The sequence below is a fragment of the Columba livia genome, chromosome 1 (genome assembly GCF_036013475.1).
Source record: "Columba livia isolate bColLiv1 breed racing homer chromosome 1, bColLiv1.pat.W.v2, whole genome shotgun sequence".
Lineage (NCBI taxonomy): Eukaryota > Metazoa > Chordata > Aves > Columbiformes > Columbidae > Columba > Columba livia.
In genome coordinates, this window is record NC_088602.1 from 153,177,200 (window position 1) to 153,203,976 (window position 26,777).

Consider the following 26,777-nt stretch of genomic DNA (forward strand, 5'->3'; position numbering starts at 1 on the left):
TGGCTTTCCAGCATCATGGTGTCTCTAGAACAAACTGAAGTTGTCTCACACTTTCCTTGGAAGTGAATACCAGTGTTTAAACCGGGAGAGAAATAATGAAAAGTTTTTCTAATTCTTGTCTGAACTTTTCCCCCAGCCACATTAAGAAGAGCAAGTACAGCACAGCCATCATTTCCTACCACACCTGCTTGCCAATATGAACATAAGTAATATTCCCAAATAATGGGCTGTCTGCCCCATCCATTTTCTGTTCTTCAGTGTGTTAGTCGTGGTATTGGTGCTTCACATGAAAATGAAAACTCGCTGTCTTAGCTAATGGTGCATGCAGTTGGCTTTGCTGGAGCTCCTGGCTTACTCAAATCCCTTCATCTGCTCTTGTATTGTCTCCCCAACTTCTCAACTGTTTAGACATATTGAATCTAAATGAAACCTAAATCCCAAGTCAAGGTAATGTTTACATGTAAAGATGATGGTGGTGTGATTTCTCCCACCCCTTACTTTCTTTGAATTCTTTGTTCCAGTCAGCAGCATCATACTATGTAGCTGGGGCTCTTTATTTGACTTTCAGGAAAGCTAGTGAATGTTCAATTTATGCTGCCTCTTGACTAGTCTTTTAGGAATTTTCTTTTTTTCTCCTCAACTAATTAAACTTTTGTTATTGCCATCGCCTCCGCTGAGAGAGTCTGCTTTGCCAGCTTTCATACTCACTATTGTTTTATCATCCATTGCACTTCCTGGAGAGTAGATTGCTTCTAACGTTGTTTTTTACTTTTAAAAGTCATTCTCTAACAGCTTTCAACATGGAATTCGGCTGTTGTTGTCTTGAAATGCATTTTATTATATATCAAATGTACCATAGCTGACAAACTGTATTCCCATCTGGAATAAGGCAGAAGACTTGAGTTCTTTGAACGTCACTGATTCTAGATATTGTTCTGATTAAAACAAGACTTTATAATAGAATTGCAAAGCAGCACTCCTTTGTCAACACAGTCAAAAACCACCCGGATGTTGCCCTCTGAATTGGTGTTTGTTAACCAAAATGCAATACTTAATTTATTTTGCCGTGAGTAGTTGACAATTTAAAACCTAATTCTATATATGGTGTTGCCTGGATACCCGGTCCTGCTAAATCTTTTTAATAGATAAACTGCTTTTAGTTTTCCTCACAAGAGATCAATATAAGCTTTTCTGTATGCATAGTTGTTTTGATGGACATTGTCAGAGCTGCCACCTGCATGTCTTTTGAACTTATCAGATACGCCAGTTCCTGTTGTACTGCAGGGGTGTAATGTGATGACACTGGTTAGGGCTTCTCTCTGCGCTCTGGGAGCAGAGCACCCCCCCCTCCTTCAAACAGCGTTTGTCCAGGTAATACTCCACTTCTTGGAGATCCGTGTTTCAGCCAATGACTCCAGTTCGAATTAGCCGCTGGTTTTCCCTCAGAGGCATAAGGGACATGTGCTGAGGCCTACAAGGCCTGCTCTTGCTCATGGGGGTGCGCTTATTTCCCTCCCCTGGTCAATGAAACAAGGGACAGGCCATAAAGCTGAACCTACTGTTCTTCCAGAAAATGCAGAATTACTGCCAATAAATTCTTAATGTGCTTAGAAACACTGAAGGTAATCGGTTTATGCTTTTTCCTAAATGCAGCAGTTAAATAGTATAAGGACCACTTGGCCTTATTTTGTACTTATTTTTTCACTGCATTTTATTTAGCACTTAGGAATTTTAAGAACTTTCTATAGTTTTCTTCTTTAAAAACAACAAAAAAAATCTTTACGGATATTCCCAGTCTTATTTTCAAGAGTCTGCTTTGTTTTCAGAATGTTAAATTTGGAATAAAGAATGGAAGTAGTTGCCCAGAGCAACAGCTGCAGTGTGTGTGTGTACACGTACAGGGGGAAAGGGGAAGCACAAATGCTTTACAAATACTGTTTTAACATTTTAAACAAGCCTTGGTGTGGGGAATTTTCAAACTCATGTGAACCAGAAGAAAAATCCAGTTGACTTAGGGAGCAGAAGACAGACTCTTTTCAAAGGCCCACTCTCAATATTGAAATTTTTGATACTTTTGAAAACTACTTTTTAGGGAAAAGGGATTTCTTTTTTTTAAATGAGGTCATCTTGACATTCAGTGCAAGTGAAACACTCAGGAGCTTGAGACTTGGGTTGGATTTTTTGATTTTGGGGTGTTTTCTGTGTTTTGGTTGAGTGTTTTGTTCTGTTTGGTTTGGGGGGTTGTTGTTTGTTTTGTGCTTTTTTGTTTGTTTGGGTTTTGGGTTTTGGGGTTTTTTTAATGGGATTTCAGCTGCCTTAAAAATCTTAATCCCATATCTGCCGGAAGACCCATGACATAGCAACTCTTAAAAGGCTGGAGTTGAGACCCCATGGTTTTTCAAGATGTTTTATTCTTCCTTAACTGGATTGAGACTTTATTTAGGCTCACGTTAGTGAAGCTGTTTTGGCGTTTTATCCTGTGGAACAGCACCTGGTGGCACTTTTGAAAATAGGCTTGTGCATTAACTAATATATTATACAAGTCAGTTGGTAAAAGGAACTCAAGCACTTAGAGCACCACAGCAAATCTTTGGAGACCCCAACTGCTTTTAAAATCTGCCTCTTGGGACTTTAGAAGAGAAGCTGCATTTAGCACAGGGTTCGTCCTTTCAAACAGCATCTGAACTGTGCTGGTCCCATCATCTGGGGAGGGGACCAGAGGGATTTTAATCAGGATGTAAACAACTTCTATCCATTCTCCCAACAGTGGGAAAAATAGAAGATTATATGAATGAAAAGGATGGTTTAAGTTACAAGCAGATTATTTTTAAGGTTCCAGTGTGGTCAGACTAAGGGAAACTACTTCCCCTTAAAAACAAATACAACTTGCATCTTTAGAAGATATTTTGGTCTAGTAATTAGTATATTTTTTTAATACTTGTTACAGAAGATTATTAGATGTTGAAGGCTTTATAAGTCCTTTCCTCTGAGTTGCAATAAATTGGCAAAAAATATTTTTTTAATCTATGTAGTATGCCTAAACTAATTTGATTATTTGAAATAATATAAAGTATACTCCAAAAGTTATGGGCCAGATCTGCCATAGGGTATTCTAGGTGGGTTACACTGCTGCAGGTACCAGAAGCAGCACATAAACATGGGGTCTCACTGGGCATCAGAGCCTCTTGTGATTGCAAATGACATTTCTTTATTCCTTCTCTTTAAAATTATGCTTCAGAGATTATACTAAGGTTGAAGTATTTAATAAAACACATGCAATATATTAGTGCTTCAGGAATTGGAGTTTGGTTTTGCTTCATAGTTCATGCTAATATTTGCAACCTAGGTACTACTGCATTGCGCTAGTATATGAGGGTAGCATTGATACTGTATGAAATTGCAGTATGACAAAATATTTAAAGTTTTGACTTAAAGGCTTAAATAGTCATAATATTGTTAACTAATATATTTTATCTTGCCATTTTACCTCAAAATCTTCAGCATATACTTACATTGCTTGTTAAAACTTGCCTCTAGCACCATGAGGACATGAAATCTTTCCAGACAAAAAGTGAGAGTTTGATTTGTGTTGAGAAACTAGAAAACCAGGCACTTATACAATAAAAAAAAAATCAGTCTATTAACTACAAGACATGAAAAGAATAAATTAGATGAATGTTACTTTAAAAAAAAAAAAAAAAAAAAAACAGTAGGATTTCGATAATGAGTTAGTAATATGTGTAGTACTTGTTTGCTGCTTGGTTTGGGTATTCTCTCCCAGATCAAAAATGCTTTTATTTTAAGAATTTAGTCTTAGCTGTAGTTCACCTGAAACATCAGCTTGATGATTAATTCATTAGCTGCTGGGAATTGTCTCATATGGTTATCTACAAACTATTATGAATGTCTCATCAAAAAAAGAGTACCAAACCTGTGTCCACATTATCTTGGATACTGTTCAGTCTCTTGTTAAAGTTTTCACTGGGCTGCATCCTGTGAGGTAAAGAGTTGTGTCCTGACGCTGCAGTTGCCACTCACAGAACTGCACCGTATCGCTAGTGCAGGAGCAAAGATTAATTGCTTTAACTTGTATAAAACATTTGTGAGATCAGCAGCTCTGGTTTGTGGGATGCTGTTGTCCATCAATCCTGTACTGGTCCTACAGTTTGAAGACCATTGATCCTGTACTGGTCCTACAGTTTGAAGACAGCCATTCCTAGAGTTGTAGAACGCATGTTCTCAAATACTTACTACATTTTTTCAAATATTTATTTCAAAGGCAACCCACTGAAGGTCGATCCCGGGATGGTGGTTTACGTCTTGGAGAGATGGAACGGGATTGTTTGATAGGTTACGGAGCCAGCATGCTTTTGTTGGAGAGACTGATGATTTCAAGTGACGCCTTTGAAGTGGATGTTTGTGGGCAGTGTGGCTTGCTGGGGTACTCAGGCTGGTAAGTTGTCCAATTGTAATGCTTTTTGTAAATCACAGTGTCCCCTCCTCACTTTGTGCCTGTGACGTGTTTTATATTTTCAAAAAAACCCTTGACTTCAGGTACATAAAGCAAATTGGTGCAGATTAAACACTCCTCTCTGTAACAGAACTTTGCCCTTGGTTATAGTGCGTCTCAGTTTTAAAGTGCTCACAGGCACCAATTAACAGTCCCAGGCACCTTAATCAAAACCAGTGTCAACGTTCAAAATTGGTAGCTTGAAAACTGGTGACGGGAGTGGTTCTTTGTTGTGGTCTGACCGAAGTGAGGACTAAAGTGAGTGTGTAGTCAATGGACTGGCTTCTCTCCTGTTGTGGGATCACAGGTATTGTCTTCCACAGCCAGCTGTCCTTGTGGGAAAGATCACCTTCGCGCTGTCTGCTGCCTTCTTTCCCACCCTTGCAAGGGATTAGCAAATGCCCAGTCCTGTTTATCATCTATTTTTTGACAAGGGGAAAATAGCTGTGTCAGTGTACTTGACTCTTCTGACACCAGAAGTGAGATTACTAGCTATGCTAGCCACAGAGCTTCCTGGTGCAATCACTTGTTGAACCTCGCAAGGCTGAAGAGAGAGTGGGCACAGAAGAATGGGAGAAGCAAACAACATGTCCTGCTGTCTTGGTCTTGAATTACAGCGTTCATAATCACATGGATATGGCTTTCTTCAGTGTGCCCCTCCCAAATGCCTTTTGCTTTGTAGTCTTGTAAAACAAGGAGCTCCTCTTTGAAACATCAGGCAAATGCACCAGAGAGACAAGCAGCTGCCTGGTTGGAAATTCAGCTGGCTTCTGCCCAACTGCCTTGTCCCTAAGAAACTTATCTCTAGACTAGCTGATGGTCTTGCTGTCTTATGCTGGGTCCTAAGCCAGTGTTGAGTTTATCTGAGTTGATCTTCCCCTGTAGGGGAAGCATAAAACTGGATGTCTAAACTGTGTGGAGCTCATCATGTGTATCACTACGGGCTTTGCTCTAACCATCTTTTCTCTACACTAATTTTGAGATACTAGATTTAAAGTTGTTCTGTAGCATGCTGGAAATACACCATGATTGTTAGGAGATAGGGAAACTTGCTTTTGTGTTCTTTGAAGGTGAGGGAAAAGCTTTGCTTTAGCTTTGGTTTTGTTTTAGCCAAGCAGAAAAACAGACTTGTGAGACCAGTACGAATTTATGAGATACAGTGTTCTTGCATGCTTTGTGAAAACATGCAATCCCATAACAAAGGGAGAAAAAAATAAACTATGCGAGTTCAAGTTACAAGTTACTCTAATATTGATGTCAGAGGAAGACGGGGAATTGGAAGGAGGTGGAGAAAGATTCATTTCTAAACACCTCAAAAGAATATTGTCGGAAACTTGCCACATCTTGGGTATCAGTATCAATCTATTGGGAGAGGCAGGAAATTGGACTTTGTTCACTTCAGTGCTTCGAGAATGATTTTTCCATGATACAATGAAGTAGGAAAGCGAGGCGTGTTCTCAGTTCCTAGATGTGTAAAAGTGGCAGCTACCATTTCTGCCCTTGGTCAGCCCTTTCTTCTGAAGCCCATGGCTGCTGGCCAGAAACCAAGTGCCACATCTGTCTGCCGACAGCAGCAGTTCTGCTGCTTATGGAGCAGCGGTTCAGACGGAGGGAGGTGAACACACGTGAAATCCAGAGAGACGAGGCTTGCACTGCGCATCCCATGTCACTTGTTGATTTTTAGTTGGGCATTGTCCTGCTGGCTTTTGTGCAGCCGGTATTTCTGAGAGTCCTGTTCTTTTGGAGCGTGTGTACACTGTATGTAACAAGTGAGGCCTTTTTCTGATCCAGGTATCTTAAAACTACCCCAACGCAAATAACAGTTGAAGGAACTTGTCTGAAAGGAAGGGTATGCCGTAAGTCCAGCCACTTCTAACTGTGTAAAGCACTGCCTTACAAAAAAAAAAACTCATGTCCAGATGTAGCTCAATTATTTTTAATAAGAACCTTGGCTTTCAGAGCAGTCCTTGAAGATTTTCAGAGACCATGGGAAGAAAAGTAGGAACTTGAACTTTAGAAATAGCATTAGATTGTATTTTTAAGGTGTGGTTAGTATATCTCATATTTTGAGGTTTGTAACAAAGTTTGGTGACTCTTTAAATAACTGTGACAGAAACTGCGCTCTCAGACAGAGCCAGACATTCTTGCAATCTGATTCTGTGAAAAGCTGTCTGATGTGCGAGAGTAATCAATAAGAGGTAGTTTCTGCTAAATGATAGGCTGTGTCTGCCAGTAGCTGAAGCAAGTGGCTCTACAATGGGCATCACAGTAGAGACCAAGTCATTAAGAGAAACTTCTAAATTGGTCTTTTCAGTGATTCTGGCATTAATAAGACATTGCTGCAAGAAGCCTTTTAGGAACACGCTGTTTGGTGGCTAGCGTTAAGGGCACTTGTCTTAAGGAAGATGAACGCTTTGTCCAAGACAAGGACTATCCACTGGGGATGTTTTTCTGCAAGACAGTAATACCACATCAGCGTTAGGACCTGATCTGGTACTGTCACAGGGGAAGGGGACTGTTGTGGCAGTGACAGAGTTTGTCCCCATACAAAATACAGTATAAACTTACTGTGACGTACCAGTTTTATGGAAATTTTCCAACTTTGCTGTTGCACAGGTGCTCAGGCAGGACTCCACTGCCTGCAATGAGCAGAATTTGGTCCTTTTAGGATGATAAGAAGGTATTCCAATCCCCAAAGTCTGAGCATTTTAATAAGTACATAAAGAAAAATGTTGTTTCTGGTCCAGATTCAGCCTTGGCACAGTTGCCTTTTCCTGTCCATTTTAGTATCCATTCTGGTACCAAATGGTCTTTCAAGTACTTCAGTTTCTGTGATCTCTGTTTGACAGAGCTCTATGCTTATTGCGCCTTAACCTTTGGGGGAGATCCCCATCCAAGTACAAAGCAGGCCCAGAACGGTGTAGCTTTGAGCCTGGGTGTGTAGTGAGTAGTCAGTCCTCAGTACTGAGTAGCTCCTCAGTCCCTAGTAGCTGTGATCAGGTGCCAGACATCTGTCTGCTCATAGCAGAAAAGTGTCTCATCAGGCTTCCAGGGCTTGCAAGGCTGCTTCTTTTGAGAACAGTTGCTCACTATATTATCGTCAGAAAATGGCTCCTGCTTAGGTCACTTCCTCCCACCACAAAAATGTACCTATCCCTCTGCATTTGGACTAGGGGAGTAGTTATAAACCTGCGATTGAGGTCTATTCTGTTTTAAGGGCATGTTGCCTGTAACGTTTCCTCTGTGTAATGATGTCTACAGGAGAAGCCTGTTCCAGGCAAACAGCAAGTTCAGTCTATTACCTTCTTACTGCCTGTAGTCAGATTTAGACAAAGTGAAAGCAATTACTGGGAAGAAGTGAAGCTTCATTCCTCATCATGAACTGCAGAAATGTAATTAGGGCTTCTGTGTTGTTGGTTGACAACTTTATTGGTTTTGAAAAAAGAAAAATACCCTAAGTATGGAGCATGTGGAGGTCAGGACAACCACAGTTTTCTTGGAAAATAACCAGCTCTTCAACATGTTCTTTAGGTATGTGTGTAAAAGAGAAGTAGCGGTGTCCGAAAAAGCAACTGTAAGACTAATGCCAACTCTCATAACCAAGAACATTATTAACACTCACTGACTTTATTGGACCTGTCCCCATTGACTTCTACATGCTTTAGGTCAAGTTCATAGGTAACAGAAACAAATGACTAAGCATTGGCTTTCTTATAGATGTTGATCCTCAGTCTCATTCCATACCACAGAAGCATGTAGGAATTTTGCTAATTCTTCTTTAAGTGGATCTTCAGGCTGTTACAACTTTATGGCAGAAATACAAATTTGAAACACAGAAACAAAAAGGGAACTTTCTTAGACCATTAGAGAAGTGCTGAGTCACCCCGTGTTCCCAAAGGCCTGGCTTTCTCACCTCTCCAGAACCAGAAAATGGAATATACAGGAGAATGAAGAAACACGGAGATTGGAAGCTGATATTTATGAGAAAGATTTGTAATTTCCTTTGTGTGTACACAGTATGAAACTAAATAATTTAAACAGTTGCTACCACCGCTGACTTTGGGTCCCAATACTGGAAAAATGGCTGAGTGACCAGCCTATCTATACCTTTTATGGTCAAGGTTATATCTATATGACAAAAAAATCCCTTTCCCCCAGAATTTTAAGATCATTATTTGAGTAAAGAGTGCAAATAATATATGGTAAAGCAGTTTTTACTTGTTTCCTGTCTCAACTAAAGCTTTGGCTGTTCACGCAGCGATGTAAGATGAGAGATGCCTCTTTTCTGAGGTAGGAATACGTACTGATTTGAGACATTATAGGGTAAAACTACGTATAAGGAAAAAAACTAAGTGTTAACCTTTTTTCTTCCTGCTGCCCTTTTGTGACATGTATATAAAACAGAAACTGGACCGTTAACCATGTTTTGCAGAAATACTTAGCTTTGCTTACCTCCTTTCTCTCATTACACAATGCTGAGTTTGTGTTGGCAGTTTCGTGAGTGGTGAAGCAGGAGAAGTCAGTCCTGTTAGCTACTGAGCGCTGTGATTCTCCTTCACGAAAAGTGCAGGTTTAAAATTAAGTTCCTGTTGATTTCAGTCACATTATTGAGGGGCTTAAAGTTATGACTTCCTTAAGTGCTAAACTGGGTCAAGCACTCGGCCCCTTCTGGGACTGGACCCAGTGATTAAATGCAGGTGGACAAAGAAACCAGTGGATAGTGGCGACTTTTTTTTCTCCAGAGCTTCATTTATGTACCAACTCTGACGTTGTTTCTTTTTCTTTGTTTCCCTAGGTGCCACTACTGCAAATCATCATGTCATGTGTCTTCTCTGCGCATACCATATGCCTGCAAACTCCTATTCCAAGAACTGCAGTCAATGAACATCATACCTAGGCTAAAGCTAGCTAAGTACAATGAATGAAAAAGATAGAAAGAAGTACAGAAATTTAAATCCAGCATATATAACTGGAAGATTTTTTGAGGGTGGAACAAGAATAACTCTAAAACCTGAGTGGGTAGAAGGGAGGTGTAGGACAGTGCAAGAAATCTTTCTTACATATCCTGCCTGGTTTTAAATTGACAGTAGAGACTCTGTCAGTGGAATGCACTAGGAGCAGTTCTGAAAGGCTTGATTAGTCTGAGTGAACAGGACATGTGGGAATTGTGGAATAAGGCCATAATCCAGCAAAGCACTTGTTTCACTTCAGACAACCCCACGCTTGGTTTTGGAAAGTGATTTTCTGGACTAGGACTTGAGCTGAGCTGAATGCACATCTTGTTCATAGAGGTTAAAAATGTTTTCCAGACCAGTGGAATATGAAAGACTAATAAATGTTTTAAATAATATAACCTGAATATGTGTTGATGGTTGTAAAGCCTTCTTATTATTTCTAAACCATTTTCCTATTCCTAAAGTATTTTGTTAAAGCATTATAATTTTGTTAAGTAGTGTCAGGCTTAGAGAAATGAAACTCCTTTTTCAAGAACTTGAAATCAGACATTTTGAGTGGGATTTCAATATGCAGGTGCATTTGTGTGCCAGCAATGGTGTGATTATGCAGTCACGTCTGCTTTCTGCTAAACGGGCGCAGTTTCCATGAAGTTCAAAGGAAGTAACTGTATACGCACCAAGCGTATGATACAGCTTACAGATATCCATTCAGTTCCTATTATATTTACATAGTAAATGTAATAATACACTGGCCCAAAGCCCTGAAAACATGGGTTGCAAACACTAGATACAGGTGTGTGCTGTTCTAGGACTTTAGAACTTTATTTTTTTTTTAAATATGGGCATAGTTAAAACTTAAACACAACAACGACACAACGAATCTTCCATTGACAGTGAAGCAGGTTTGAATGACCTGAAGGGATTTAGAAAGGGAACAGCTGAATTTTTTCATGAGATCTATGGCCTAGACCTAAAGCAGTGGATGAACTAAGAGTCACTTAGTACCCTAAATGCACTTTAGCCCTTACCCAGCAAAGCATGTGGTTAACTTTTTAAACAAAGGATTAGTCACACTGAAGTTGAGACAAAGTATGCACATGTTCAGGTGCTTCGGAGAAAGGCAGCACTGTAGATCAGTGAGGATGCAGAACACTGCCCATGATCTGGAAGCCCTGAGATGCTCTTTGACTCCTCATATGGCTGAACTGTGCATGCTGATCCTCACACTTCTTGCAGTCACATTGCTGCTATTTCTCTTTGCTGCTTAAGAAGCACAGCTGAGTATCAGCCTGAGTAGGCTTGTTTTTTAAGCTTCCACCAAAATACTTAGACTGATAGTTTTGTGTCTGGGCTTACAGATCAAGTCTGAAGGGATAGGGGTTTTTTTTTTGGTTTTGAGGTTTTTTTTGTTTGGTTTTGTTGTTGTTTTTTTTTTAAACTGGACAGATGCCAACACAGCACATTTAGATTGGAAGAGCTCATGAAGCACCTCTACCAGGATCTGAACAGCTTTGGGTTGTTTGTAAAGAGTTACAAGCAAGTGACCTACTGCTTCATACTGGAGGAAGGAGTTAACCAAAAGCACCAACCAAATTAACCACCTTTCCTTTGCACCCTGAAATTGCCAGGCTGAGGCTCGGCGCACCAGCAGAGGGAGTGAGCCTCCAAGGCTACAGCCTGCTGGTGGGGAAAAGTTCTGACCTGGATTGAGGAAACTACACTGAGGATCAAGTGTTCTTGCCAGCAAGTCTGCCCTTAAGTGGTCTCCCCGGTGAGATGATCGGAGCTAGAGGACATTAAAGACTAAGCAATGTGTAGAGTTACACCTGTGGAAATATAAGTAGGCATAGCAGAGAGGGAGGAGGAGCAAAGGAGTGTGCTCCTGAGTAACCCCATTGAGAAAGCAGCTCTGTGTGCAACCCCTTGCAGCTAGTTTGCCTTGAGCTGATGAAAGCGTGGGGGTGATGAAGTGAGAGTGAAGGAAATCTTCTGCAGTGTCTGAAGTTTAGGAGGAAAGGTGCAGCCTTAGCAATGATGGATCCAGTAGAACACAGAAACTAGACATGTCTGGCAGTGAGTGAGGGTCACCCACTCTCAACTGTTCTGGTGGTACCTACCTCAGTTTGGTTCACACGTCACTATGGTCTAACCTAAGCCTGTGCATACACCAGAGGCTTATTGAAGTGCAGATCTGAGCTGAAACTCTGTTTTTTACTTTTTGCCTCTCTTTAAGAGGCTACCTGTGTTCCATTGTAATAGACACCTGCAAGTAGTCTCATGGCAGTGGAACAGGCATTACAAAACCAGCAGCAGAAATGGAACAAACAGCTCTGGATTCCTGGAATGTCCTAGTGGTGGTTCAAGGAAGGAATCCTACTGCAGCCAGGAAAAATTATGACGCATGGACTGCTGAGGTAACATAGATTCTCAGAACTCCAGAGCTGTCACACTGCTTTCCTCTGGTGAGCTTTTCCTCTGGTGAATTATTCTCCTAGCCAGGTTCTCCTCCCCCTTTTTATACAGGGAATGCCTTCACAAAGAGGTCTTATGTCAGCTAACGGCTGTACTGCTGTCACTGGACTGGCCCAAATCAACCCTGCCCTGACTCTGCCAAATTGCTGAAAGCGATAGAATAATCTGAACCACACTTGACAAAATCTTAAGTCTTTAGCACAAGGAGCTGTGGCTTGAAAACTGCCATAAAGTTTTTATTCCATTGCAACTTCTTTATCTCTTGTATTTAGTGTCTAGGAGAGGCTTTCTAGAAACGCTATTCAGTATGAAGGTCACTAGTGTTAGTCCCAGCTGAAATGCAAAGTACAGTCCACTTTCTGAGATAAGCTGGAGGTGTGTGCTGCTGTTGGAAGAGATACCTAAGTCCATATGGTATAAGTTGCCATTTACTTTGCACAGAAAGGATGAAATGCTATTAAAAGGTAAGAACCATATACAGGTCTAGAATTCAGTAGTCAAGTCCATTATTTCACTGCAAAACAAAGATGTTAGGTAAAAGCTACTCCTTCAAATGCTATACATGTCCAGCTCTACTGTTCTGTTGTGAGAAACAGGATAAAGCTGGGGCTGAGCTGCAGAATGCTCTGGGGGAGAGCAAAGTGTGGGTCTTTTAGCCAGTTCTGGAACTGTGGGCAAGGTGGGTCACTTGTTCAGAGTTCAGAAAAACAGAATCACAGGATGGTTAGAGTTGGAAGGGGCATCTGGAGATCATCCAGTCCAACCCACCTGCTAAATCAGGTTCACCAGAACAAATGGCACAGGAATATGTCCAGCTGGGCCTTGAGTGTTTCCAGAGAAGGAGACTCCACAGCCTCTCTGGGCACCCTTTAAGTAAAGAAGTTTCCCCTCATGTTTAGATGGAACCTCCATCTTCAGTCTGTGCCCATTGCCCCTCATCCTATCATTGGGCACCACTGAAAGGAGTCTGGTCCCATTCTCTTGACACCCACACAGCCTCACTTTGAATCACTTACATAACCCTCACAAGTTTTTTTACTTTTTTTTTTTTTTTAAGGTAAATGTTTCCAAACTTATAAACTAAAAAAACAAACTATAGAGAAGAATGAAACCAGACCGGCAAATTTTGGCACTCAAGGGGAATATAATATGAAATACAGGCAGACTGAGATTTAATAATTTTAAGATGTGGAAAGTAAAGGGCTCCAACTAAGCACAATTGGTTTTGTTTGTGATGTCCATATCTCATTAAGAGTTTGCTACACATTGAAGCTTCTTTGTAAGCAAAAGAGAGCTTTCAGTTCTTTGGACTCTCTACTTGTTGCTTAAACAGGGAGGAAAACCAATGAAAAACATAGATTCATCATGATGATGATAAATTACCATGTGTCTTTTCTCAGGTTTTCTAATGTAAATAGAAAAATATCTGTGGTTTATAGCAAAATGGGAGTACGTCATAATTCAAAACCTAAAAAGACTGAAGTATAATCGGTCAGTGATAACAAATGGCAAACTAATGAACAGTGCTGTGCATCTGAAAATGGGCTTGCCAGCCTTGCTCAGCCCACACCTGTAAAGCCTGATGGCAAGAATCAATGGTGTCGTGCAGCTGTAAAACCAAGCTAGAGGGGCCGAAAACGTGTCTGTACTTTGTCTCGAGGCACTTGAAGGCGAGGATGGCCCTCACACAAGGGTGCATAAGCCCTGAACTGGCTTCCCTGTCTTGCAGCCCCTGTTTGGTGACCGCAGGAGCAGTGTGGGCAGTGTGGGGGGCGCAAGCATCTCTGGTCCGTGACACAGGTCTGGCTCAGCGCTGCCGAGAGGCCTCTTGTTCGTGCAGAGCTGAGGATTGTTTTACAGCCCATCGCTGATTCAGTGGGGCCATGGGGCACTCGATGAATTCCCTCTGCCGAAGAGGACATGACTTGCCCAGGGCCACAGGAAGACGGTGCCAGAACTGGGATCAGGACTCCACAGTCCCCAGGTGCCAGACACGTGCTTGCCTTAAAACTAAGCACTTCATCAAACCGTAAAACCCAGCCAGATGGTGACTCTTTGCTGTTAGCTGGACCAGTGCTGGGAGGCTTAACGTGTGCGAGGCACGGTGAAGATCTGGATTCCAGTTTCTGTGCCTGAAGCTCAGAAACCCAGAAAACAGATCCATGTTTTAGACCTAAACTCTGCTAGAAACCTGAGCATGTTTGAACCCGAGTTCTGATTTTGGCTCATCCTTCTCATGAGATGTTTTCATCTCAGCCTGGAACAACGAGTTTCAGTGGGGTAATTCTTTCTTTGAAAGGGTGGAGAGGTGCAAGAGTAAGGACTGGCTGCTCTGTCAGTCTTACTCTACCCTGTGTACATAGCCCTAGTCAGACTCTTTTCTTCCAGGTAGATAAGACTGCGTGATTGGCCAGTGGGTCAGTTTTGCCTCTCAGCATTCTTTTAAGAACTCACTGTATGGAGCCAGGAGACAAATCACAGAATGTTAGGGATTGGAAGGGACCTCAAGGATCATCTAGTCCAAACCCCCACCAGAGCAGGAACACCCAGATGAGGTTACACAGGAAGGCGTCCAGGTGGGTTTTGAATGTCTCCGGAGTAGGAGACTCCACAACCCCCCTGGGCAGCCTGTTCCAGTGCTCTGTCACCCTCACTGAGAAGAAGTTTCTTCTCAAATTTAAGTGGAATCTCTTGTGTTCCAGTTTGAATCCATTACCCCTTGTCCTACCATTGGATGTCACCAAATACACCCTTTCTGCCTTCTGTACATATGAATGTACATCCCAGAATGCCAGAAGTCTCAGTTGAACTTTCCAAACCTGGGTCAGAGCCAATACAGTGATTTTTTTACAGTTGGAGTATTTAAAAGGTGGTTTGTATGGCTTTATTCCTGTTTTGAAGTCAACAACACAGTTTTCTGTTGGGTACCCCGTAAATGGACTTGGGCCTTTCTTCCATCTCCTGAAAGACTTCCAAGCTTGTGAGCAGCCCATTGCTCTTGCATCTTGCTGCTGGGGAAAAAAAACTCAACCAACCATATCTTTCTCCTAATTACAGCTGCCCATTAATTTGTGTATTTCCTGGGGCAGGTACAACTGAGGTGGTTTCAACTACCACATATTTTTCCGATAGTTCATTGTGAATGTCTTTGTCCCCTCCTCCCAGTCAATATATAAACAGCATGTTGCTTCCAAAACAAAAGCAATTCCCTGCTGCTAACTGCAGCGGAACCTTTGTCTTTTCGTTAACATGAGTTTTGGGGAGCTACTTGACCTATGCATGTGCTTTATCATTCCAGACAGTGCGTGGTAGTTACTGTCCACTCAGACTTAGCAAAAAACAACACATTATAAACAGAAAAATAACTTAAAATCCAAGAAAATAAATCAGTGTGCTAGACAGTGAAGTTCTAATATTTTGAGAAACTTATGTTCTAATAATGGAAATGGTTTTCCCTTGAACTCCTAGTGAAATGAAAACTCTGTATTCAGGCCTCACCCTGCCAGCCAGAGGCAGGCACCTAAGGTAATTCTCCATGCTCCAGGCAGATCAAAAGAAACTCATTATCAGTCGGTCATCTAAAAGGATATGACAGCTTCACATCCAGTTGTTCGGCAGCTTAGATGCAGTCTGGAATGGATCTTTTCTGTGTCTGTTGTCTATAATAGCTTTTAGGGCTGGCTCTTCTTCCAACACGCAGTACAAATCCTCTGGTAACTAGTACCAGCCACACACAACAAAAGCCAGCTAAATCTGGTGTAAGCTCAGAGATCGATGAGTGCTTGCCCTTTTCTCATACTCAAGTCAGCAAGAGTCCCCCAGGCCAAGCGTTCTGGGCAGCAGCCCTGGGGGCAGAGGTTCTTCTGGACTTGTTCAGACATCAGTGCTACCCAGAAGAGTGAATTCCCTTCCTCCATGCAGGCTGGAACTGACCAGTATGAAAAAGATGTTTTCACTGGTCACTGTTTGGGCAACACTGGCACTGCACTTCTCCACGAACCTGCGAACTGGAGCTGAGCAAAATTCCTTCCACAAACATTAGTGAAAGAAAAAAAAAGATCATTTAAGGCTGCCCTATGCTTACCTTCAACAAAACTTGGATTCAGACTTGTCTGTAGCTACAGCAAACCAGCTGCAATTCATGTTACTTTTCTTTCAAACTAAAAAGAAGGTGCCCCCTGCCCGGTGTATGTGCAATCCGCCATTTGCATGCCTCAGTTCTTCTGCTCATTTTCTGCCGGATACCTACATATGTGCCTGCCCCAGCCACTTTCTCTCAGTGCTTGTGTCAATTAAAGCCTTTTGAAGGAATCAGTGCATGTGTTTACCTAGGCAGCCTTTTGATATTCTTCTTCCAATTCCTACATCTGTCAGCATCACACTCCCCAAGCACATGCACAGAGTCGATTCCAGGAACCATCTGTCAGCTTACCCCGTATCGTGTTCTTTGCCTATATGTATAGGTTCTTCACGAGTGTTAATATACATAAAACAATTAACATTTCCTGTTCTGATAATAAAGATAAGTGGGATAGGGAAGCTAATACAGAAACAAGATCCTTCTCTGTTTCTTCCAAAGGATTTGCCCAGCAGAAACAGAGGAATGGAGCTGGGAAGGAGGGTGGACATAACTGTGTTCATTCGGAGAGGCAGAAAGCTGCTGGCTTGGGCAAGTAAGAAAATATGGAACGACTCACAGACAGCAGTCACTGCGAAAATCATGAAGTGTCACTGTGTATTTGGCTGCTACCAGCGATCTTATATCTGTGCAGTGATACACTGGATCCAAAAAGATCCCCTGAGTCACAGAACTTAGATCCATGATGTTGCAGAAAACCATTTTACATGGCTCCTTTCACAAGCTATTCACACTTGTCCCTAAAACTAATGCAGATTCTTGTCCCTGCTAGTCTGTGAATAAACTTCTCTGGAACTTCAGCCTAAAGTTGCCTTGGATATTCTAGCTAAATTAATAACAGTTTATACTTTTTTGTTCTTGTGCCGACAATTTTCTTTTGTTGAAAACCTCCTATTGGTGTTTACCACCAAAGTATTCATCTTAGAGTCTAGTACTGATGTTTGGAGTCTAGTAACAGCATAAGCAGCTTTTTATGGCAAGACAAGCTTCTGTGTCTGTGGCCTATTGGCAAAATGGACAACAGAGTGGAAGACAGTGATGCAAAGGTGGTTTTGAGAGAGCTCCAGTTATCTGGGCAATAAGTTGATATGAACTGTCATTCCTCCTGCATACCTCTGCTTTGCTAAACCATCAAAAGAAACTGGTAACCAGCTGGTCATCTAAAAGGATATGACAGCTTCACCTCCAGGTGTTGGGCAGCTTGGAGGCAGTCTGGAATGTGTCTTCTGTTCCCTTGATGACACTGCTCTTCTCTCCATGCACCAGTACAAGGTTGTATTCATTCTTGAATAAAAGTGGTGTTCCTTCCTTTCACAATAGCAACAGAGTCCCTCTCCACTAAAAACACATCAGCTGATGCAGTGTAGGGTTATGCCGTGTATTTTATGGCTTGTAGATGTTCTGCACAGGCATGAACCTGGAGTGAAAATTCCCAATTGTATACTCTTTGCATCCTTGCCAAGACCTCTCCTATATTCTATATAAAATCAAATCCTGCAGCCTACATTTTCAAAGAAGGCTAGTGGCTTGCAATGCTTCCAACCTGTAGCGCATTAAGTAAACCTGGTTTTCATGGGAGGAGATGCTCCACACTTTCAGAAGAATACAGTCTTTTATTAAGTGTCACGTGGGATATCCAGAAGCACAGGATGCTTTTTAAAAAGGTAAGCAAAGCAAAGTAACGATGACTGAGCTGTGGAAGTACACCAAGGAGACCAGACACACTGAGTGGGGATTAGGTGAACAGGAAGAAGACAGCATTGACATATTCCACAAGAATGTGGAGACGGGAACCAATCTGGAGAGACAGGGAGTAAGCAGATTGCAACAAGTACCTCTGGTCTAACAGAAGTACTGGTGATGATCCTGCCCATGCATCATCACCTATGGAGAACGTACATCTTTGTGTCATGTCAAAGAAGAGCCCAGGCCTCTAGACATACAGGCTGCGCTAAATCCCATCCTTCTCATCCCCCTCGAAGAACATATCCCTGTGTTCACATGTCCTATGTTTTTATTTTGCTCATCTCTGGGACAATGACAGCACAGAAGCAGTTCCTTGATGTTTTAAACTGGTGATGACTGGCTCTCCATACACACAGAGCACTCACAGTGGAGACCAGGGCTGTGGCTGGAAGTCATTTGGGCAGCAGGTAAACAGACAACTCCCTGTCAGCATTTTTTAATTTTTAAAGTTGGCGCTGATTTCATGATGTCTCAAAGACGAGCCTTGCTCAAGGCCAGAAACATCTGTCCCTCGTGTTTTCATGATGCTTCTGCTTCCCCGCAGGGCATGTGCTTATCCCAAAAAGGGCAGGCAGGCCCCAAGGGTCCCTTACCCCAGGGATGCCCCTCAGGACTCACACCACTCCACAGTAAAACCTTAGGGGGAAAAGAAAAAAACAAAAATAAAAATAAAAGGAGGAGGAGGGAGCGGGGAACAACCCTGTTTCGGCGTTGGTGATCAAAACCAGCTTCACGCACACCCCACGGCCTCCACGGGCGTTTGGCGGCGGGCAGCGCCTGTCCCCCCGACTGACAGAGCAGGAGTGCCGGTCGGGCACGGCTCGGGGGCCGGTGTCAGGGCGTCCCGCTGCGAGGCAGGTGGCCGGGCAGGCCCGAGGAGCCGCGGGCGGAGAAGGCCGGGGCGGGGGGGGAGCGGACCTCGGGCGGTGGCCACCGGCAGCAGGAGCCGCGGGCCGCGCCGTCGAGGGAACGCTCGGTGGCCACAGGGCCGGCCGTGCCCACCCCGTCGGGCCGCCGGTATGTTGCCGTTTGGAGCAGAGCCAGCCCGGCAGCACACGGGTGGTGGAAGAAAGCGAGGGGTGGTTCTTCCTCAGTGGCAAAGCCACGGCAGTGGGGGGAAAGCACAGCCCTTGCTATGGGTTGCGGTTGTTTTCTGGTGGGATGGGGGGTAGCGGGAGGAGAGTGTCAGCGTCCCCGGGCCTTGTTTCCCCCTCTCCGGGCACATCCCCACCGCGGACAGAGCGGGCAGGTCGGCTTCCCTGACGCGATCTCAAGCGCTATTCAGTTGCTGCCGGCTCGGTTTTCGCACTGTCTCACCCCGGTATGATTTTTACCCGCCTACTCTTCAGGCACCCTGGGTTCCCCGCGCCAAAAGTCGGCCTGAGGGGCTGGGGGGAAGTTGCACCGGCCGCTCCCGGCTGCCCACCCGACCCCGTCCCGCAGGGCTGGGCTGCGCGGGGCGGTGGGCACCATCGGTTCTCCCGCTGCCGGCCCGCCCGGGGATGCGAAGGCACGGCGGAGCGCTGGGTTTCCTCTGTGGCAACCTCGCCGCTTGTTTTGCTGTGTGGGGTTGGTGGTTGGGTTTTTTTTTCTTCCTTTTTTTTTTTCTTCTTTTCCTAAGGGGAGGGGGAAGGGGGTAGTCTGGGTGTTGGGAGGGGAAAGGGGGAGAAGAGTGGAAAACGTTGGCTCTGTCCATGGTCAAAGTAATTCAGCTATAATCCCCCTTTCTCTTCCTCTCCTGGAGCTCTATTCATATTCTAATCACAGCTTTTCCTTCCCTAAACCAGCCACTTTTATCAGAGCCCTAGCTTTGCACTTTTACTTCCACTTCCAGCACACACAACCGCATGCAGAATAAGCAACTTTTTCCAGCCTCCGTCCTGCCCCCTGCTCCCCCCCGCAACGTGCTAACTCAAAAAGGGATCCTCGCATCCTCGGGCTAAAGCTGGAAGGGAACACGAGTTTAAAAACGCACCCGTTTGCTTCTGCGTTTCTCTTGGCCACCGGGATCCCCCCCCTCCCTTCTTTCCCCACGGTCCCACGGAAAGCTCCCCGGGACAGCCGCTCTCCACTGGCAGAAAGGCCGGTGGCAGGGCGGCCCCCACCCCGCCTTGCCCTCGCCCCCCGGGGCCGCGGGGAGACGCACGGGGAGTCTCTGCCCTAGATCGGCAACTCCAACACCGCTCGCCGAGACGCTGGCAATTTCTCTCTCCCCTCACTCCCGCCTCTTCCTTTACCCACACACATCGTCTTTTTTTTTTTTTTTTTTTTTTTTTTCCCCAATAAACTATGCTCACAAGATATTTGGGAAGCTGTGTAGCTTCCAACGCCATGTGCCCGCGAAGGATCCCAACCCAGAGCCCACCGGGAGGAGGAGGAGGAGGAGGAGGAGAAGGAGGAGGAGGGGAGTTCGGCGGCGCTGCACGCACACCCGGCTGCCCCAAAGAGCACAACCCCAAACCTAGTGCCCGTTTGAAGATCTAAGCCAATTTTGATCTCGGGCTGTAATGAGCCAAGGACCTTGGGTGGGGGCTGGGGGAGGGAAGGGAGGAGTGGAAAGGCCGCTGGAACTTTAAATAAGAAAAACGTTTCTAATGCTCTAATAGAAGAGGGAAGTCGAAGTGTTGGGATTGCGTAGATCTAAGGCCCCCCTTTTTGGAGGAAAGCTTTTCTTATTCAAAACAGCATCACAATGGGCTTCACATTGAGCCTTGCCACATCCCCATCTGAGTAGCAGCCATTCATCAGGCTGGCTGGCCTATCAATGACATTTCTCCCATCAGGGCTTCTATAAAATGATGCTTTTTCCCATGAAACATCCGCAAACATTTTGACGGGTCTGGCTTTGCCCTGCTGGATTACGGAGTGTCCCTCTCTCCCGCGCTACACCCTCCCCCCCCCCCGCCCAAACTATCTGCCTCTGTCCTCCCTCCCCACCCCCTCGCCACCACCCTGCTCCCTCTCTCCCCCGAGCATCTCTGAGATAGGGGCTCTCCACACCCCGGGACCTTGGGGCTCCCGTCCCGTCCATGGGAAGAGCATGCATTGCGGGTTGCTGGAGGAACCCGATATGGACTCCACAGGTAAGTCCCCCCCCCGCAGGCAGCGGGCTCCTCTCGCACTCCAGGGAGGACTTTTCAACTTGACCGTGGCGGCGGGGGCAGCTCGGGAGGCAGCGGGGGGATGTCGTCCGCCTTACCAGCCTCGCAGGCAGATGAGCCCGGGCGTGTGCGGAGGAGCGGGGTGCGGGGGGTGCAGTGGCCGCGGAGATCAGGGGGAGCTCCCGCCCCTGGGCTGGAGCCCTGAGGTTGCACTTGCATATACGGTGGAGCAGAAAGTGGGTTTTATTTCATTTTCTTCTTTTTATTATTATTTTTTTCCCTTTCTTTTCTCCTCCATAGGCCGGCAAACTTTTCTCCTGCCCCCTTTTAGTTGTAAGCGCTCGCTTAGGTTTGAGCGGAGCCTTTCAGAATGGCGAGGAAAAGAGGTTTATTAGGGAAGATGGTTGGTGGGGTTAGAGCGAGCCCAACACCGAGGTCATCTTGTCCCGCAGGCAGAGCCAGGGCTGGGCTGCTTTGGAGGGGATGGAGTTTGGCGAAGGACAGGGTGGGTCTCTCCCCCGCACCCTCAAACGATGACTTGGACAGTCCGGTAACCGGATGGGAGAAGGGCTGCTGCAGTCCGCGGGCAGGAGGAGAAGGGGACGGACCCGCGGAGGGGGCCACTAGCCCGAGGGCCATAGCCCGCGCCCGGCCACCTGACGGCCGCCTCTGTCGCCCGGCTCGGCCCGGGGAGCCGCGGCAGGGGGACGCGGGGCGATGGCTCTCCCGAGGGCAGGGCCCAGGCCTAGGTCTTTCCACGGCGGCTGTCAGCCGGCAGCCTCCCGAAACGGCGGCCCGCTCTCTCCCGCCGGCCATGCCCGTGCGGCCCCAGCCATAGTTTCCACCGGTTGCCACCGGCGGCAACGCCAGGCTCTGTCTCGAGAGTGGCCCCAGCCTGCCCGCATGCAGCGAAGGGCAGGCAGCCACCACACTAACCTTTGCGGTCTTAATTCATTTTTTTAGCAACGGAAAACACTCCCCGCCTTGCCTCCCTCCCATCCTGCCCAGGCGTTTCCCAGGCGGACAGCTCGCAGGTTGGGCAGGGCACGGCCCGGGGACGGACGGCTCCCCGGCTCCTGACCTGCCCCGTCCCCTCCTGCAGCCGCTGTGCCGGCTGCGATCGCCGTGCCCGGCTCTAACGGCCGGCACGGCGGGGAGGTGGCCGGGGAGCGGAGAACCGGGCTGCCCCAGCCCCGCCGGAGCCAGCAGGTGAATCGGGTCACCCCGCGCCTCCCCGACGGCCGCGGCGGGACGCGTCCCGACGCTGCCCCGCGGCGCCCGCAGCTCCGTCTCGGTTCCTCCGGGGTCGCTCGGCGCCCCGCAGGTGTAGCTGGTGCGGGTGGGAACGGGGCAAGGCGCGGCGGAGCAGGGCAGCCCCGGCCCCGGAGCCTCTTTGCTCCCCGCCGCCCCGAACCCAGCAAGGGCTTTCCCACCCTTCTTTCCCAAAGCGGCCCAAAGGGCATTTTGTAAAATTTAAATATTGACCAAAAAAACCCAAACAAAACAACAAGAGGGGAGGGTCGGAGGCTGCCCGGCCCTGTTGGGCTGCTCCTGCCTTGGTCCCGACGCGGGGGCTCTGCGAACCGGGCGGGCTCTGCCCCTCGCTGGCCACCGGCGACACCAGCCGGGTTTGGGCCACTTTTCCTGCCTGGGCCCCGGGACAAAACCCAGGGGGTTGTTACGGGGAGCAAGTGTTCGGCGGGGAAGGAATCGTTGTGTTCATGTCAGAGCGTGTGCAGGAGTTACTAGGGTGTAAAAGAAAGTTGTCCTTCTGTTCAGCTGCACTGCCGAGGCGGAGTTGAGGGCACTGTTGGCAACTTCTCGTTGTCGGGAGTAACGGGTCTTTAGAGAAAGAAAAACAAAGCAAAAGAAAAACAAAGCAAAAGAAAACAAAACAACAAACCAAACACAAAAAAGCCCCGCGTTTTCTATCTGTGCATTCAGAATTGTCCGTCCTCATGCTGAGCCCCCCTAATATTCGTTCCTGAAATTCAGTATGTTTATAATAAATGGCAGCATGATTGATTAAGATAATATTAATCAGAAAACACTTTAGTCTTGCTAAACAGATGGCAGGAAAAGTGGAGCTTTGCAGTTGTCTCATTCAGACACCTTAACCTCCTTTTCAGAGGACTTAATCCAATTAGCTTTTCTCCCGAGTTTCAGTTGTTATGTAAAGATCCTTTTGCATTGTGGAGAAATATGGCTTCATTGAAAAAAATCACTCATGTTTTAATTTCTCCTTAACCGTTTTTTTTTCCTAAAGCAGCAGGATTAAAAAAAAAAAATAAAAAAGATCAACCACGGCTCTAATTTTAAGGCAGGGAAATGGTTCGGTTCTTTCCCCTTCCCCCAGCAGTACCATATGCTTTCATCCCTGTTTAACTCATTCCCTAACCCGGGCAGTCACCCACAGGGGCTGTCACCAAACCTAAACCGATTTCTGGTCGTCTAGGGGCAAGGAAACCGGCACCCCAGCTGCTCCCCGTCCAGTGCAGGGCACCGGGGCCCGGGCTGGATGGGGCCCGCGGGGCGGCGGCAGCCCGACCGCAGCAGCGCCCGACCCCGACGGCCCGGCCCGGGCACGGCGCGGCGCTCCCGGCCCCGGCAGCGCTGGCGGGGCTGCCTTCGCGGTTCTCCCGCTGCCCGGCGGGGCCTGGGAGCGGGACATCCACGCGGGGTGGGGATCAGACCCTCCTGGGGTGATTTGCGGCATCTTTTCCCGCACCGCCGTTAACTCGATAAGGCACCCGCCCGCACCCCGCCCAGGCGTAGTTTCTAAAGCCCGTGATTCCCCCGTGCCGGGCCGGGAGCCGGCGAGCACTGAGGGAAGTCTGCAGCCCCTACCGGGGCTCGCCCGCCCGCCCTTTCGCTGTGGGGCACGAAGGGGTCTCCCCTGGGGGGCCCTGTCTGGCTTTTGGGGCTCGCAGGAGTGCGCCTGCCGCCTGCCCTGCCCTGGGCTCAGCTCTCACCCCACACCCTCGCCGGACCCCGACACCTCCGTGTCCACTGCCTCCCGGGAGCAGCCGGGCTGGGGACCGCTGCACGGTTGCCCCATCACCTCCACCGGCAGAGCCCACCGGGGGCCGAGGGAAGGCGGCGGTGGGGTGTGTGCTCGGGGCCGGCACCCGGGGAGCCCCGGAGGGCGGCTCGGGCGGGGGACTTCGTGGGAGATCCCGAGTATTAATAAGAGGTTTCCACAGCCGCAGCCCCCTCTAGTGACACCGGCACGGTGCTGGCGGGGGTGCGCTCCCGGGGGCGGGACGTGGCGGCCGCGGCAGCACCGCGGTTTGGCACCCGGCACGTGGAAAGCGCCTTCGCTCCGGTGCTCGGTCCCCCTCTCGCCGCCCCGGCGGAACTTTCCCCACGCAAGACGCCCACCGGGGTGCCACCGTGCGTGGGGACGCGGGGCGGCGTGGATTTCCCGGGGAGCTGCCACCCTCCCTTCCCCCGTGGCACCGCTGGGAAAGCTCCCAGCCGCACCGCTCCAGGGAGACACTTTCTTGGAGTGCAACTTTTCTGCATGACCCGATAAATATCCCTGGTTATTTCGATGTTGGTGCCAGGCAAAAAGCTGCGCTGGTTTCAAAGTGTTAGATGGATGAGATTCTTGGGACGTGAAGCTGGGATTTAGGAGCTGATCCAAACCCCATTAAAATCAGCAGAAAGCCTTTCAGTGCTGTCAAAGACGTTGGGATTAGGCCCTTAAAGCAGTCTGTGTGAACCGGGAAAAGCGGGTTCCAGTGCCTGAGAGGAATATGTAGTGGTGTGGTCAGATTTCAGTCTATATTCTTATCAATATATAGATGTAGCTGCAGTGGTGGGTGACCTTTTCTATGAGCTTGAAAAGGGTCTAGTGTATAAGCACTGGTTGAAGAGAATCAATGACTTTCATACCCCAGTTCAATTACTGAAAATCGCCAATATTGATAATAAATACTTGAGTTGTGACATTTCAGGACATTCATGTAACGCCGAAGCGTGCGATCCTTGATTTTTTTCAACCAAACGAGTGGTTGATTTTCCTGTTGAAAACTATTTGCTTTGCTTCTTGCAACACTGTTTACTAACAGATAAAGAGGAACTTGATATTGGCTTTTTTTCTTACTTTCTTTGAGTACTTTTCATACCCAAGCAAAAAAGTGATTTATTTTTGTTTCAATAAATTCAAAGAAGTTCTTTACTGTTCCAGTATTTGTGTTTATAAAGGCTGCTACCTGCTGAGCAGTTAATAAAGTGATTCTTTTGAATCCTAAATTTGATATGATATGGACACACAAAAGAAATACTACTGGTCCTTTATATAATAGAACCTGACTATTTGTCTTAAGTAATTTCATAGCTTGTGGGATTTCACATGTGAAAGAAATAGAACAAAAAAAATCAGCAAAAAACCTTTTCTTTCCTGTTGGCTGCGGAGTTCCTGCAGACAGTATTTGTGCGGTAGGGCCCGATCCTTGGCAGCTCCTTCTGCCTTCAGCAGCAGTGGAACTGGGATCTATGTGCAAGTCCCAGCACTGAAGGAGGTTGTAATTTCTGAGGGTATTTTTTTTTGAAGTTTGTAAAATCTGTGGGGTTTTTTTAGTGGTTTGTCAGATGGTCAAAATTGCCTTGAACTAAGAAGTTCACCTTCGAAGTCTGACTCAGAGGAAAGAATGATTTTATGATTTGTTGGTCTGCTCAGGAATGAATTCTAAAATACTTAGGGAGGGGGAACTGCAGTGCTTTTCACTGCTCTGCAATCTGTTATTTACCTACAATAAAGAAAAGGTCTTTAAAAGGATGAAATGAAACAAAGAACTAAACCAAGCTTTTGCATAACAATAGCCAGAAAACTATAGGAAACTATTTCATTTATTTAAGTTACAGTTTAGGGTTTACAGTCCTCAAGATTTTATTTGGGTAAAACCCTCATTAAAGAAGGGACTTAGGATTCGGACAAGTCCAGCTTTTGTCTGCAAGACTGAAAAGAAACCTGTAGCCTCAGCTAGTCTATCGCAGCTGCACCTTTACTGCAGTAAACATCTATTGAGCAGAAGATCTTCTTTAAATTAGAAGGGACCATTTTGTGCTAAGATACATGTGATGCTGTTAGAGTTGTCTCACAGAAAGTCACTGATACAGTACCCTGCATCCATCAGTGTCATTGGCTTGTTTGCTTTTAGAAAATAAGGCTGGTTTTCAGCCACAGATGCAGTGAGTGTGCAGGCAAGAAGATTAGCATGGCTGTAAAATCTGCGGCATCTCCCAGTGCAAACACCTTTGCATTTTTCCAGCTTATTTTGCAAGTGGTTTCCAAGTTAGCACAGCCATAAGGAGGAGCCTCCCCTGGGATGCTATTTCTATACATGGGATTTCACCATAGCAAAATAAAGATGAAATCGTGGGATCACTGAAATCCACACAGTGATGAAACTTTGGTACCTCTTCAGATGAAGACTTTTGAAGAGGTGGCCTTAAACACAGCCAGGGCTTGATGGTTCATGACAATGCCATCAGAGCAGCAGTGGGCCGTCATGTACCTAATACAAATGTAAGGTCAGTCCTTCGGGGATACTTGATGTGACATTTGAGTCCAAATAATTAGCTCACAATTCCGTGAGCACTGAGGTTTGCGAATTTTCTGAGTTCACCCACTTGTCTGTTTCCCTGCATCTGTGTTGGATTTTCTATTTGTTTCATTGTGTCTGAAAATGAATACCCTGTACGATCCGACCTCGCTGGAGCCCAGCGCCCTGGCGGCCGAGGGGATTTGATCACTAACATTCTAGTTAGGAAGATGGATAGCATAAAGGATATTTGATGGCTGAGCGAGCCTATAGATAAGTGTAGGAAGGAAGAGTATGTGGTGATGA

General features: G+C 46.3%; 2 protein-coding genes across 6 annotated transcripts in view; both read left to right on the forward strand.

Moving 5' to 3' along the window:
* POLR3B (RNA polymerase III subunit B) overlaps positions 1-9,869 on the forward strand; it is an 83,103-nt gene extending 73,234 nt beyond the window's left edge. For both annotated transcript variants that reach the window (XM_065039156.1, XM_065039163.1), the window contains exons 27-28: positions 4,280-4,453; positions 9,306-9,869. In XM_065039156.1, coding sequence (XP_064895228.1) covers positions 4,280-4,453; positions 9,306-9,435 — 304 coding nt within the window. In that variant the 3' untranslated portion in view covers positions 9,436-9,869. The remainder of the gene's footprint in view (positions 1-4,279; positions 4,454-9,305) is intronic.
* Positions 9,870-20,422: 10,553 nt separating this feature from the next.
* The window catches only part of RFX4 (regulatory factor X4), a 94,071-nt gene continuing 87,716 nt past the window's right edge, over positions 20,423-26,777 (forward strand). For 2 of the 4 annotated variants that reach the window (XM_065039246.1, XM_065039255.1), the window contains exon 1: positions 20,552-20,904. In XM_065039246.1, coding sequence (XP_064895318.1) covers positions 20,851-20,904 — 54 coding nt within the window. In that variant the 5' untranslated portion in view covers positions 20,552-20,850. Of the gene's footprint in view, positions 20,905-26,777 lie in introns of all 4 variants that reach the window. The other 2 variants (XM_021294678.2, XM_065039237.1) reach the window with 2 other exon arrangements.